The sequence below is a fragment of the Apteryx rowi genome, unplaced genomic scaffold (genome assembly GCF_003343035.1).
Source record: "Apteryx rowi isolate R43461 unplaced genomic scaffold, aptRow1 scaffold_394, whole genome shotgun sequence".
NCBI classification, from domain to species: domain Eukaryota; kingdom Metazoa; phylum Chordata; class Aves; order Apterygiformes; family Apterygidae; genus Apteryx; species Apteryx rowi.
In genome coordinates, this window is record NW_020450463.1 from 253,698 (window position 1) to 268,851 (window position 15,154).

The following is a 15,154-nucleotide window of genomic DNA, read 5'->3' on the forward strand; positions in this document are numbered from 1 at the left end:
TGGAACACTGATTATTTTCAAGAAAGTAACAATGAAAATATTGGTCTCACTTCATCTAACCTCTCAGCCAATGATTTATACAGTTGACAGAAACAGGTCAGACATCAACCTTATGTTCCCAAAAGTGTTGGTAAGCGCTTTCAAATATCCAAAAGCTAGTAGGAAAACACAAGACAAGTACTAGCTTAACCTTCTGCAGAAGCAGGCAATGATTCACACTTGTGTTGTACAATTTGAAATTTGCATTATCTATCTCAGTCAGACTGCACTGAAATATCTTAGCTGGGACACACCATTTTCTTACGTACTTTGTCTAGATACCACCCCATGGTTTAAAAGATTAAGGACATGCTTTGTTAAAACAGAGCTCCAAGGCTAGAGTTCTCCCTTTCTGGGATACTGGCATCACTCCTAGAACAATTTACTGGAAGCTACTGGGCCAGTGTCTGACCTCAAGGAAAGCTGTCAAGCTTAAATTGTGGCTGTGAAGGAAGGAGCAGCTTCTTGTATTTTCCCTTAGAGTTTAATAACAAGGTTATGGAAAAAAGCTACACTAAAATAGGGGTTTTCTTTTGATAAAGGTGCATTTCCGGAGAATTGCATGCCTATGGGGAAAAAAAGATATTCTGAGGATATTCAGTAGTCTTGCATGTTACAGTAACAAGGTGACATTTTATTGCTATGCCCAAGAAGACAAAACTATTGCATGTGAAGGATTCTGCACATGGTTTAACCTACACCACGGTTTATTTGTAAACATGTTACATGTGCCAATAATTTAATTGAACACAGACTTTGTACAATTCAATATATAATATTAACAGTATCACACTAGAAGATGTCAACTGTATTCAGTCACAGTCATACTTTAAAACCTTCAAAATACAAATCATTAGGAATACCAAACAAGAAAATAAAGGAAGATCTGAGAACAATGATGGACAGGAAAAGAGAACTGTGAAATAATAGGAATCATGATCAAAAAACCTGAAATCGAACAAAATATGCCTTCTAGTTGGCTCCTAAACATCTTCAGGTAAATCCATCTAGAATTAATACTAGTTGGGTTATGCCTAAGCACAAAGCCGATCTCTCTTTTGCAAGTTAAAGAGAGATCTTGCTGAATGCAGAAACTTAAAATAGCTTTAAAGTGTTGTAATGAACATGATTTTTCCCACTGTCAATAAAACTATCTGAAGAAAAGAAATTTATTTCATTTGCCTTTATTTGAAATACAATATAAAATAGATTCTTTTGGTATGAAGATCTTTGAGATCTTATTTTTTACACCACATTTAAAACAAGTCACATACATTGACTAAAGCCTCTGGACCATCCCAAGCACTGGAGCTGTAGTTGAGTTTTCAGGTATTTTATGGACTTCTTTGGTTGCAATCTATTCAGTAAACTTCAGATATGCAGACTTGAACATTTAAGCTCCTAAATTCATTCACCGAAGCACCTATTAAGAGTGGCTTGAGTTCTAAAAACTGCAACGTATCTGCAATTCTCACCATTAACTGTAAGATTTATGGGTATTAAACAATTCTGAAAAGCAGACTAGTTTTATTTAAGAAGTTTAAACAACCTAATAACAAAGTTGCAGCCAATAACAGCGAAGGATATGCAGTGAGGAGAACAAAAATTTTTCATCCATTTCCAAACTTCCATACAACAGATTTAACTTGCACTATCACTACTGTATTTACTTTGTATAGACAGTGTGCATGGCAACATTTCCTACAATATGCCAGATTAGCTCATCTATTACAGCTCACTGTAGCATTTAAAGTAATGTCTACAGTATTGAAAGCGTAAACCATTATCTAGTGTAAACCATCATCTACTTTTAGTTCTAGATACTGACTAAATCTCCATATAACAATTTTCATGGTAAATCTGCTTTCTGTGCCATTTCCCCTAAACTAACATTTATTTCCTCTTTAATTTCCTTTGATGGAAATAAGACAATCAGCAACTTAAAAAAAATACAGAGAGTACACACTTCCTGTACAAAAGTCACTGTAGTGTAAATAATCAACTTTATATAATCAAGTTCTTTATGTAGAATACTAAGTTCAGCTACTGTTGGTAAAATATAAAAAAAGAAACAGATGTAAGAAAGAGTAGCACTGAGCAAACTGAAGTACTACAGACTTCCAGTTTCTTCGAGTGCAAGTCTCACACTTACACTTTAGGAATGTATATAAACCAAAAGAGAAAAGAAGAATGGAATTTTCACAGTTCTAACTGATGTCACTGTATTTTGCTATTATGGTACATTTTTCCTTTTCAAACTTACATCATGTTTTTTCTTACAGCCAAACAGAACAGGATACAAACCCAAATGTTGCCATTCTTCTCCTGGCTATGTTCCAGCATCATCTATGCTACAGATTCTTGGTCCGTTACATAGTGTAGACTAGAAATGACAGGATGGTTAAGTCTTATTTTTAATTATGACCATTTAAAATAATGGAGGTTCCAGTAAAGAGGAGAGATGGCAGAGTACTTTTAGAAACTGGTGTTAAAACTCTTAATATTCTACACCTCTTGTTCTCCTGGTATGCTAGATGGGACAGATTTTTTTTTAAGCTGGCAAGAAATTATAAACAAAATGATCTTATGCTACATAAAATCATTCCCCTGCAAGTAGAGCCTGAACATGGTTTTAGGTGAAATACCTCAGCATCAATGGTTGTCATCATGAACAGCTAACGGTTCAAGGAAAACAGATTCAGAGAAGTCTCTGCCTACAGATCATCTACCGTTATCTTCCTCTGCTAACGACATTCATGTGAAAATCAAGAGCTCTGTTCTTTCAGTCAAACATTAATCAATAGGAACAGATCTATTTATCTACCTTAAAGTCAATTTATGACATCAAGCATTTTTCACAGCAATCATCACCAGCTTCAAATAACGAGGGACTACTCCCAGTGTGCTCAAATCTCTGAAAGTCCTTGTTTCATACAAACAAAGAGCGATACGAATCCATTATCATACAGAGCCTCATGAACAGAGCCAACCAGTTCAACTTTCCGTAATTCCAGACCTCCATTAAATTATGCCAAAGATGAAACAGCACCACTCATTTTCAAAGTGGCCTTAAGTCATCAGCAGGACATTGAGTTTGCACCAACTCAGCCTTCTATAAGCATCAAATCCCTTCCTATTGTGCTGATTTGTCAAGGCCTCAGTGTTAAGCTGAACTACATAATTCAACAATTCTTAATGCCCCATATCACCATGATACATTTTTTAAACAGTTGGTATCACTGAGCTTTCAGAGGAAGAGCCAAATATCTTTCCTTTATAGAGAAAGATTTCAGTAATACAGTACAAAACTAAACAGAATTTATGTCTGAGTAACGAACATAGAAAACTACTATTGCAGTTTTGTGGTGACAGCATAGAAATTTAACAATCATCAGAAAGCCTAGAAAGGGCGTGTTTAGTTATAAAAGAAAGATTGTCTCAAGATAAAAATACAGTGCTGACAGCTAAAAAGCTCTCTGTTGCAGCAAGATATGCAGTAATGAGTAACACGTTCTAGACAGTTTAAGCATTTCCCCAATACTGCAACACAAGATGTTTTTGTAACACTGCTTTTACATGGATTATGCTGCAGCAGCAGTACACTTCTTAGTGGTTGGCACTATAAATTAACTGTAATTGAAGAAAGGCATTTAGTGATCAATGCACGAGAATCCCTATTTATTTGACCTGCTCCTTAGTTGCGGTTGAAATAAAAACTGAGGAAGGGGACCGTCCATTCCATTCAGATAATACACCTTCTTTGAACATGAGATTCTTCGCAGGAAGTGGAACACCCATATCTGCAGAAGTAGGCTGCAAAAGTGAACTTGAAGAACCAGGATCAGGAAACTGATCCAGCGTTGAAATACCTTCCTAAAAGCAAAAGGAAAAAACGCAGGGTCTTAAGAACAAAGAGAGAAACAAAGAAGGATTTAAGAGCTTTAATATGACAGGCTCATCTAATCTGCTGATATATTATTTAGTGTTTCTGAAGCGTTACTTTAATCCAATGAACATCAAATCTTTATGGAGGTAAAAGCAGAATAAACAAAGGAAAGTATGAAGTAAGCATATATTTGCCTCCACTACATCTGCAAGTGTGCTATTTGGGTTCAAAGAAGCCTTCAGGGAAATTTGAGGCTTAAAAATGAAGGGAAGACTTGGCAAAAATACATTCCCATTATCAAAAAGCATCTAGTGATTTCACTACACCCCAATCCAGCTCTTTGTGAAATGAAGCCACAACCAAGAGTTTGTTAATTTGTTTATGTGATAAAGCTATTCAACTGACTACAATAGTATTTAAGAGAACTACATCCTTCTCTCCCAGTGCTAGACTCTCTTTAATCCTTTGAAAGAGAGTCTGGTCTGCAAGGAAGAACAGTCCTTGGATTTGCCTTCAACTGCCCTCCACAAAGAGGGCTCACATATAGTCTTACTCTTGCCCTTGACTGTAGTCTTTTCCTTCAGGCTGTCCTCTTACAGTCAAAGTAACCAGCCTTTATATCTGAAATTCTCCAGTATCATTTTGACACAAATGGTCTATCAAAAAGAGAAAGCCTAAAACGGAACTTCCTTTTTTTAATCTGGTGTTCTTTGAGTCATACTGACATGTATGCGAACTTCTCAGGGCAGCAACTGTATCAGCCTGAGCATGCTAAGCACTGCCACTTACCTTGTGCTAAGAGGCATACACATATTTGCAGGCACTAACTCGACCATATTAAGTTTGTTTTTCTCAGCTTAAAAATCACTTCTTCATTTTTTATATATACATATGTGTATATTAATACAAATATAATTAATATAAATATACACACCCACAAGTACACACATATACAGACACATACATATACAGACACACACACATACACACAAATATATATACATATATGTGTGTGTGTATATACATATATATATATATATATATATATATAAAAATCTCAGAGATAGCATGTGTGTCTCAGAGATTAGGACAGGAGTCATTTAAAACTGTTTGACAGATGGCTTCAAGGTTCAAACCTACTGGGAGTCTTCAATATTCCTATCTTCAATAGGAGGAGGAAGTTTCATGGTCACATCACCCATAACACTATCTGGTCAAGTTACCTGCAAGTTACTTATCTTTCTAATAAGATAGAATTTTAGACAGAAGTAACACAAAACATAAGCAACTAGTTTTACTTTAGTCCACTTTACACGCAGACACACCTTGCTAGCACACAGTGCCATACAAAACTGTAGCAGCTACAGGCTTGCATAGCAACTAAGCAGAAATGCCAAGGCACCTATTCTCTATCCATGCTCTTAAAAATCCTCCCAAATAGGGTAAGTAGCTTTACTTATTAATACCCATTCATCACAAAGTGCTAGAGGCTCTTAGGACAAGTGCAAAAGTATAGTGGTATCAAATTTATGTTAATGTATTTTATTTTTTCTTAGGGAACACAGTTGACTTAAAATGCAGGTAGCATCTAAGAATAGTAAGTAGATCTATACTCTGCAGTGCTCTCCCTGATGTACTAGGAAGCGATCAAGCAACCATCAGAGCAGGCTGTGTGTTATATTAGGAAGAATGAAGAACAATTTTGCTGTGCAAGTTCCATACGAAAACAACAACACTAATTACAAACAAGATACAACCACAGAAGTTAAGAGACAAAGATTAAATAAAACCGGAAAGGAGGTAGGGAAATACTCTCCTTTAGTTACCAGTAAAATTTCAGAGTTTGATAGTGCTCTTAATACTGTTACCACTTAAAGAAAAAGCAAATAAACCAAATCATGTATGTTTCCACACAGCAAAGAGTAGCAAGGAGTAGGGCAAAAAGGGATGACAGACCTTACAGAATGATTTACAGCTCGACTGTTCTTCCTTACCTGGAATGAATGAACAAAATTAAGGACCTGTAGAGACAGCTTTCTACTGGAATGTAAGAGTTTTTGAAGGCTGTCAAAAATGAAAGAGGAGAAAAGGCATGTACAAATAAAGCAAATAAAAAGTGCACACCATCAATACCCAACCTTTCAAGGTGCCTAAATATTACTAAGGAAAAAAGTATTGAGGTAAATAACTCAAAAATAACTTGTGGTACCTAACATCATGTGACAAAATTTTGTCACATTTTTGTGACAAAACCTTCACAGTAGTTCCTAGTACTGATAATCAGTGTGAACAACTGGTAAGATTTTTAGGTTTTGTTCTCACCTTTCTTCTAGTTAAGATATCCAATAGAAGTGAGCTTTACAGAAAGATATACACAGATTTACTTATACAGTTAGTAAGTAGTCACAAAAAAAGTCATAAAATTTTGTATTCATAAAGAAAGCTTGATGATAGTGTTATCACTGAAAAAAAGATGCTAAGTAAACCTCAAACCATCTGCTCTCGAGTCTAGTCATGAGAACGTTATTCTCCCTATTATTTATACTGTGCTGAAATGAAACTAAAAACTGCAATTGAAAAATGTTAATTTACATAAGACGTTAATATATTAGACTTCTTTATGTCTCATTCTCATCTAGAAGAGTCTAGTAAGAAGTGGTCCTTAGTTAGCATGCTAAGAGGGGGGTTATCAGCACACTTAAAAGTCAACTAATGTAGTAAAATTTCTGAGCCATGTTTTCATGGAAGCCTTATTTTGGTCTCTAGCACCATACCCTGGAGGGAGGTGGGGGATGGAAATCAATGGATGCTCACTGTTGGAAAACAGTAATCTTTCATAAAGAAAAGTTACAGTCAAAAACAGAAGTTACCTTGACCATAAGCCAGCACAAAGCTTAGCAAATAAGATAGTAAAAGCAAAGAAAATTTCCACAAGAACTAAATGAATTTTACATCAAAGCTTTATGAGGAAGTTTTTTTGGGGAAAAAAGAAAGTCTGTGCTAGGCCAGTAAAGGGAAATGAGCAGGAAGGTACCCCCAAAGTGCTTCTTTCTGAGCTGTGTATTGACAGTTTACCACAAATAATTCATTTTCACCTTGCAAATACTACAAAAACAGACTAATCTTTACACTACAGCTGGTATCTTTGAGCCTAAAAGTGACACCACCTGCCAACACACTAGAATTCAGTTACTCTATCAAACTTAGCTCAGTTCTGCTCTTAGAGTTGTAGGAATCATTTTTTGCAGAAGCTCTGAACGTAACAGATGCAACCTGGTAAACCTGTAACAATGCTCACCTTTCTTTTCTACATAATCCGTGAGTGGCAATTTTTCTGCAGACTTTCTGATTTAACTCAGAGCTGAAGAGTGGAATGCCAAAGCATAATTCCAGGGGAACCCATTCCAGTTCTGTTGTGGGTACTACAGGATGAAAAGCAAGAGACAACCAAAGTTCAAGAAAAGACAAACCAAAAATATTGATCCCAGAATTGGTTCTCTCAGATCAGGAATCTGTTGGACAGCTCACACTTTTGAAGACAGTAGCCTCATTTACTGAGCTGCTCAGAGATTTAAGGGAATCTTGAATTTTAAGAAGAACAGTGTTGCACTAACTCAGATAATATCAAGTAGCATAATGTGTTCAGATCCTTAAAGACAAGATTTCTGATTGGACTAAAAACTTAGTCAGTACAAGCCTTTTGTAATGTTTTACCTTCAGGGCTTTGCTTGACTGCAGAATCCATTGAAGTGTCTTCTATCACCATCTCAAATGATTCTGTACTCCCATTTACATCAGATCCTGATGCTAGTTCAGCCTCTCCTAGAGGTAAGGCAATTCTTACATAAATATTTAGTTGACATAGGGTTAGTTACTGCCTGACATAAGGAACTTCACAAATTTTGTGCAAATGTGATACATCTATAAAGCTAGAGAAAGGGATATGGAGAAACACAGGACCTTTACTGATTTTAGGACTAAAAAGAAGCTTAGAAATCCTCAACACACTCATGAAAGATAAAGTTCTGGTATATAAAAAGGACACAGTTTACTTTTAATGCTTTGAAATGATTTTTTTCTCTTCCTTTGAATGTTCTAGTTCAGTAATTTTCAGCCACTCTTTGGCTGTTTCTGAACTACTCACACAGGATAATTAAGAAATAAGTCTATTGCTAAGAGATTTACACTTAAGATGGGTTCCTAGATGTGTTTGAAGATATTTTGTGGACTTCTAAATCAAAGAATTGCAATCCTTCATTTAACTTTGCTGAAGTGATTGCATGTGAATTAAAGAAACACAGATGAAAAATACTGGTAACTAACCTCTTCCATCAGAAGCATCACTCAGCTTTCTGTTAGCCTGCCGACTTGTAGGGTTCAACATAGTGACATAGCCACAAAAATGCTGCAGATCCACTTTGTTTCTCAATATTCTCAAAGCTGTATGAATGCCCATGTTCACACGAGAGAAGTCTAGTAGAAAAAAACATATTCCAGTTTACCTTACAGGAAGCCTCCTCCATACCCATATAGTTCACCTCCAGGCAAGGCTAAATTTTTATTGTCTGGATTTCTCTCTCCTGTAATGCTCCAACCTAGTGATCACACTGGGGGGTCTGGACAATACATAACTGAACACTGTCTTACCACACCAAATGCTAATTACTACCTTATATTACAGTAAAATTGTGGAGGAGGAAGAAAAAGTACGAACTGAAGATAATCTCTCTCAATCTCTTTCTCACACACACACGCACTTATTCAGCAGAGATGGCAAAGTTCAGCTAGAACCCACTGATATCTAGCTCTTCCAGTGCCACAGACTTTTATAGTAAACTCTATCAAGAGACAGGCTCCACAGGTTTAAATTTTTGTTACAGTACAATATTAGAGGGAAACAACCATAATACAACACTATTAGAGTTACAATAACCAAATTGTTCATGCTAGAAGGAATGGCAAGTTAGAGATCCTATCTTCAAGATTTTCCACCTAGCATCAAGTTAGAATAAAGATTGACCAGAGATAGCAAATATAAAGGTAATTACTTTTGAGCTTTTAAAAAAGAACAAAACTAAACTAAACTAGGAAATCAGCTTTATTTCTAATTGGCCTAGATTTTTAAGCGGTAGCTTAAATAGTTTTAGATTATTTAGATAATTTTAGATCTAAAAGTTCACACTTTTATGAGAACTCTCAGCTGAGAAGGCTATGGCCTCAGCTATCCAAAGCTTGTGCCCTACTCACCAAGCAATATTTCAGAATATTTTAATCCCTGACTTTCAAAATCAGCTGAGCTAGGCAGACCTTGAAGGAAAAGAAGATTTTGATAGGACAGCTCTTCCTGGGGAGGAAAAACTCCCTCCACAGTAGCTCCTAGTACTACTCGTCAACATGAACAATTGGTAAGATTTTCAGGTTTTGTTCTCACCCGTCTTTGGTTAAGATACTGAAAAGAAGTGAGCCTTACAGATAGATGTACAGTAGACTTACTTATACAGTTAGTAAGTAGGCACAAAGAAAGATGCTTCAGGAAACTACTTTTTTACCTCTATGCTGGGAAAGAAGAGGCACCAGAAATCACATTCTAATTAGGACAGTGAACGTAGGAAGGAGGAGACTGTATTTCTCTAAATTCAGAGCAGACTTGGCAGCAATTTAAACATTCTTTCAATTTGCTCGTCCAGCTTGGATTGTAATTATGAGAAAATTTGTATTTAAAGAATTATTGCGATCTTGCACAACATCAAGAAAAGTAAACACTGTGGTGTAGAGATCACATTCAAGAAAGACAGTTACCTGCCTGCTGCTCAGCTTCATCAAATGGAAAAGGTATATGCATGGTTTCCCCCATTCCGTGCATGCCATGTCCCTGAACATCAAGAAATTTAGATCAGCAACAGAAAAATATATTCATCAGCCTAGCTTTGTTTTACTTGTGCTCCCTTTTAAGGCAGACTATCAGTCAAGCTGATAAAACAAACAAACAGACCAAAGTGATATTTATATATTAAAGCTCTCAGGTTAGCTGAAATAAATAAAATCAAATACCCTACCCTTCCCACCAAATGAATGAGAGTAAATGCAATGAAATTAAACTTCAGTAAAGAGTAGCAATTTTTCTCTACAAATATTAGTTGCAAACTAAGTTCATTATCACTGTGCATTTCAAAGGAGCAAAATAATGGAATTTCCATCCCTAAGCATGGAAGATTTTTGAGCAATCAAGGCTGTTACAAGTGGGCCTTAGAGAATGTGCAATTTTACATTTGTTACGATATTCAACATCCATTTATTTGAATGACTAATTCTCCAAGAATTCACCTGAACTGATAAAATAGAAAAAGCCATTTAATTTCCCCCAAATAATAAGACAAACCCACTCTATTTCTGAGGTTTCTGATAGAGCATGTTTTGCTTTTCGCCAATGCACTCACGAATTATTTGAGCTGTATTGTACTGCAAGAGCTGAATATGAAGCTCTCTGAAAAAGTGTATTTTTTACATAACAGTACATACCAAGCTACCTTGTTCTACTCCCTGCAAGTCTTCGCCAAAGTTAAATAAAACACATACTAGCAAAGAGCCGCTATCAGCATCACCCCAACACGAAGTTGTGCTATAGTCCAAAACACCTATTTGCACAAGTTTGATATGTATAGTTTCACATACATATATATGTATGTGTGTATATATACATATATATGTACATGTATGCAAAAGTAAAACTTTAAGAATTATCTTGCTTATCAGTAACTGGCCTTTCAGTCAAGCTTACTGGCCACATTGTTTTGCATCCACGGTGGATTCATTTACAAAACCATTCTTTACCACCATTTAATCAGAGCAGCACCAGCTACAGAAGCTAAACACATTTTTTCAGGTTTTGACAAAGAAATGCAGCTCTCCTATATTCTTAATACCCCCTACTGTGTAACAGCTTTACTCAAAATTACATGTTTTCATCATTTATAGAGAGCATTCTGTACCTGAATTAGAACAGCAGAATGTGTTAAAGCATCATTCAACATTGTGAGCACATTCGAAGTAGGAACTACTCCCGGGTCATGACCCCAAGACGTTATTAGTAAGCGATCATAACCCTAGAAGACAGAAATTAAGACTATTTACAGTAGTAACGGATTACCCGAGCATATAAAGTGAAATACTACAGTTAGGTTAATAGCATATTGTTACAATTAGGAAGTTACCACAGGTAGCTACAATTCTATAGTGTTATACTTGGTACCAAGGACCACTCATGGTCATATTCCTGGTAAAGACAGAATTTCGCCAACCTCAAAGTTAAGATGCTAGTTTGAACAGGTGGTATCTGTCACCAGTCCCTGTAGAACTATGTGGCCATCGCAGCAGTCTCCTAGCAAATAGGAGATGAAAATAATCCCGCTTAAATTTAAAAGCAAAATATATACCAGATAAAACTAACATTGTCAAAAAGAGAGCAAAGATTTATCAAACCCAAAAATACCGATCTGAGAGGGAGGGACAGGGAGAGAAAGACACTGAGTAGGAAGCAATTTCCACTTCTTAGTTTTCAAGATTGAATTCTTTTGTCTCTCTGCAAGAGTTCTAGAAGTGCCTTGACAGTTCCCTAAGAAAATGACACTGCAAAATAGTAGCAGGAAAAAAGCATTCATGTCTGTACACAGAGAAAAAAAAAGTCTCCAGTAAATTCATGGTAATACAGAATGTGAGATCATTTAGCACAAGAAAATCTGATCGATTCATCAGCACACTGAAAAGTCAGTTCAGTAAGGAAGTTTTTCGAGGCTACCACTTGAACACTTTTTATTAATAAAAGGGCACAATCCATACGTTTACCAGCAGTTTAAACTACTGATAAGACTAAAGTTGCAATCAAGTCGTTCTTCAACAGCCTTACAAAAATGCTTTCTGCTCTAGAAGCCTAGATTCAGTGTTACTTTAAAATATGTCTTAGAAATAGGGAGTATCAGCATTTTTTAAAATCAGAAAGGTCATGAAGGGTAAGGGAAGAAACAAAGAGACAGATATAAGAGATATGAGAAATACATCCACAAATCCAAGAGCCAGAGATGGCTGCTGATGTAGGTACATCTAAGAACACACATCCTTCTCTGAATGTCTCCATATCACTCTCGTGTTTAGCTTTTCAAGCATCTACTCAGAATGAAGTGATGAAAACTGTAGACACCTGCCTCCAATTATAAATTCAAACTAAATTACTTGATGAACTCTGTCACGATCAATGAGACCCACAGCCTGCTAAGAACTTTGCAGCCTTACAAATCAAAGCCAAGAGATATTATGACTTTTAGTTCAGACAAGTTTAGAAATACCCATGGCCACTTCTACCTAGGTTTGCCTAGGATACAGAACAGCTAATGGTACTCCTTTGTGGCACATTTGTCATTATTAGCATCTCTGAGGGACAGAACAGGAGGAGGTCTTTCAGGCATGAGTTGGACAAGTCTATACCGTCTTGTGGAACTCCTTGCCAAAGGCCTGTAGGGATGCTGTAAAGCTAGATGGATTCAAGGCTGGGGGGAAGGAGGTTGAGCAACTGGACAGTGCACAGATAAGAGTTCCAGTGACAGCCTCTAAGCATACAATATCACATACAGTTCAGGAAGTTCTCTGACCAGAAAATGGGGAGGCTGGAGAAATCTTAAGACTAAATACTATATATCAGGCTTCTTCCTAGGAACCTACTTACAGCCACTGCTAGAGACAGGCTACTGGGCTAGGAAGACCTTTTGTCTAATCTAGTGCAGCCTTTACTAAATTCTTGTGTCATTTAAACTGCAGGGGAAATTACAGTCTAGAACTTCAAAGTCTCCCTCTCAGATTTTGACAGCTGGCAAACCAGGAGTGATCAGCTTGGCCATCCTCCAAACCAAGCAAAGCTGTGTGTTCCAGCAGGAAGCGAGGGTGTCCTTTCCTATATAGTACTAGGAAGAACACCACATACTATGCCTCTCTATCTTTTGCTCCAGGTTTTCCACATCTTTGTAACCCACTTGGGGGGTAGGGGAGGGAGGACTCACAAACACTATTCACAATGACTGCAGTACCACATTTTACATTACAATTGAAAGGAGTGGCACCAAACACACTGGAGTTGCAATGTGACAAGAAAAGAGACAGAAGTAGCATTCTTTGTTCAAGAGCCTAAAAGAAAGCAAAACAAGATTCTGCATAAACTTGCTTCTAAGGAAGCCAAACCATCTACAGTAAGTTATACCTCTGACTTCAACTGTTATCCCTGAATGCTTTAGTGTACAGCATACCTCTGAAACATTTGGAAAAGGGAGGGAGAAGAAATCCATGCATACAGTACCTGAAAAATTTCTGGGAGTTTTCGAAGACGGGTTCCTTTAGAGAGCAAGAGAGAGGGTGGTCCTTGTCCAGTTATATGGTAAATATACAGTTTGAACCAAACTGAACTGACTTCTGGTATTGCAGGTCCAATATGCTGCAGAGAGATTATCCAAGAAATTGGAAGGAGCCTGAAACTGCAACTTTTAAATGTACAGATGTAATTTAAGAATCAACCATTTTAAAAAAATATATAAAGCTAGTTTTACAGCACAGGGGTTTAACTGTATTAATTTACCCTGCTAAGTAAAGATGGTATCCTAGGTACTTTGCCCAGTATTGGAAGACTCTCTACAGGAAGATGATAGTAAGGTAGTTCTAAGAATATGAATTCAAGCACAGAATATCTGTCATTGAGCAGATATATTGTTAACAGATTAAATAAACTGAATGTAATAAGCATTCACATTTTAATTCACTAAACACTTATTTTTCAGATGAACTGCAATACTATTCTGCATGCTAATAATTAAATCTTTTTAAAAGGGGCATCAGACTTTTCTAAAACAAAGCTACTAAGAAGGTATGATAGTATTAGATTCCGGGGTTTTTCCCCAGTATTTTTTCACCTGGGGTGTACAGCTGCTAATAGGTCGAATTTCATTGGTGAGTGGTGCCATGGAAACCAGCAGAGTATAATTTTTGTTGAGAACTCTACTGCAGGTAGCTGGATCCAAGCCGAGCAAACTTTCACATCGTAAGAGATCCAAGGGAAACCCTATGTTAAGAATGCAAGATTCTTAAATCATCAGTTGAGATGAAGCATACAACCCAAAATATTACTTCAGATTTTCCATTCTCCCCTCCTGAGCCATGAATGCAATATTTTTCACAATTAAGTTTTAAATTTACAGATTTATTCAAATTCACCTCAATTTTAGAAATCCCAGTCATACGGACTTTTCTGGCACAGAACTACCACTTGCTCCTCTCTAACAGATCCCAGGAAACAAACACACACAGATATATTGATGAAATTAGACAGACAAGATCTTAAAAGTATCTACCTATATTAGAAGAATATACTCCCTTTCATGACTTGGAAAACATTTCTCTGCAGAAACAACTCTGCCTGAATAAATGGCAACTTCTTTATTATAGTCTTTGGAACTGGATGATTTGAAAACAATCCCTTCCTCAAGTTCAGCTCATCTCGCCTTTGGTAGCTTTAATCTGTTGCTCCAGACATAAGTCCATGCCTGTGCAACTGGATCTGTCCTTCAACATACAAACAAAATACTGCAGGCTCAAAGGATGATGAAATGTGATGTTTTGGCTTCAATTTTTTTTTAACTGAGTAAGGTATTGACTGCTTTCTGAAATAGCAACTTGATCAGAAAGCTAAGAGTCCATGGCAGATAAGTAAACAAGCTTAAAAGTATTTCCTGATGAGAAAGTGTTCACAGTACCATTATTTGGTTGATCAGACTGCACAGCTTGTGCCCCTAGGTCTTTATTATGCCGCAAAAACAGTATTGTGTTTCTCAGTGTAAGTGCGTGATCAAAGTACCGCTGTGCTTCCCCTTCACCTGTGCTTTGAACCTAAACAAGAAGCAGAATAAATGTACACAAGTGGCACATTATGTAATTGATGCTTATATAAACAAACAGAAAAATTAACAAATCAGCATTTTAAAGCTCTGTAATTGCATAACAACTCTGCAGCTTACAGGCAAGCATGAGTTACAGCAACTATTAAGTGAACAGTGACTCTTAGCCACAGCTAAGTCAAACAGTCAAAAGCACACAAAGACAGCATCTAAAAATTAGAACGATCGCTCAGTCTTTAAGTAAAAAGATATCAGCCTTTAAATGTTCAGTCATTGTGGCCGGTTAAAAAAAAAAAAAAAA

General features: G+C 36.7%; 1 protein-coding gene across 1 annotated transcript in view; it reads right to left on the minus strand.

Annotated features, from left to right (window-relative positions):
- Positions 1-728: 728 nt before the first annotated feature.
- FAM91A1 (family with sequence similarity 91 member A1) overlaps positions 729-15,154 on the minus strand; it is a 30,250-nt gene continuing 15,824 nt past the window's right edge. The window contains exons 15-24 of the mRNA XM_026074645.1: positions 14,713-14,845; positions 13,873-14,021; positions 13,266-13,400; positions 10,915-11,028; positions 9,725-9,797; positions 8,249-8,398; positions 7,640-7,747; positions 7,224-7,347; positions 5,920-5,989; positions 729-3,912 (exon numbers count right to left, since the gene is read on the minus strand). Coding sequence (XP_025930430.1) covers positions 3,718-3,912; positions 5,920-5,989; positions 7,224-7,347; positions 7,640-7,747; positions 8,249-8,398; positions 9,725-9,797; positions 10,915-11,028; positions 13,266-13,400; positions 13,873-14,021; positions 14,713-14,845 — 1,251 coding nt within the window. The 3' untranslated portion in view covers positions 729-3,717. The remainder of the gene's footprint in view (positions 3,913-5,919; positions 5,990-7,223; positions 7,348-7,639; positions 7,748-8,248; positions 8,399-9,724; positions 9,798-10,914; positions 11,029-13,265; positions 13,401-13,872; positions 14,022-14,712; positions 14,846-15,154) is intronic.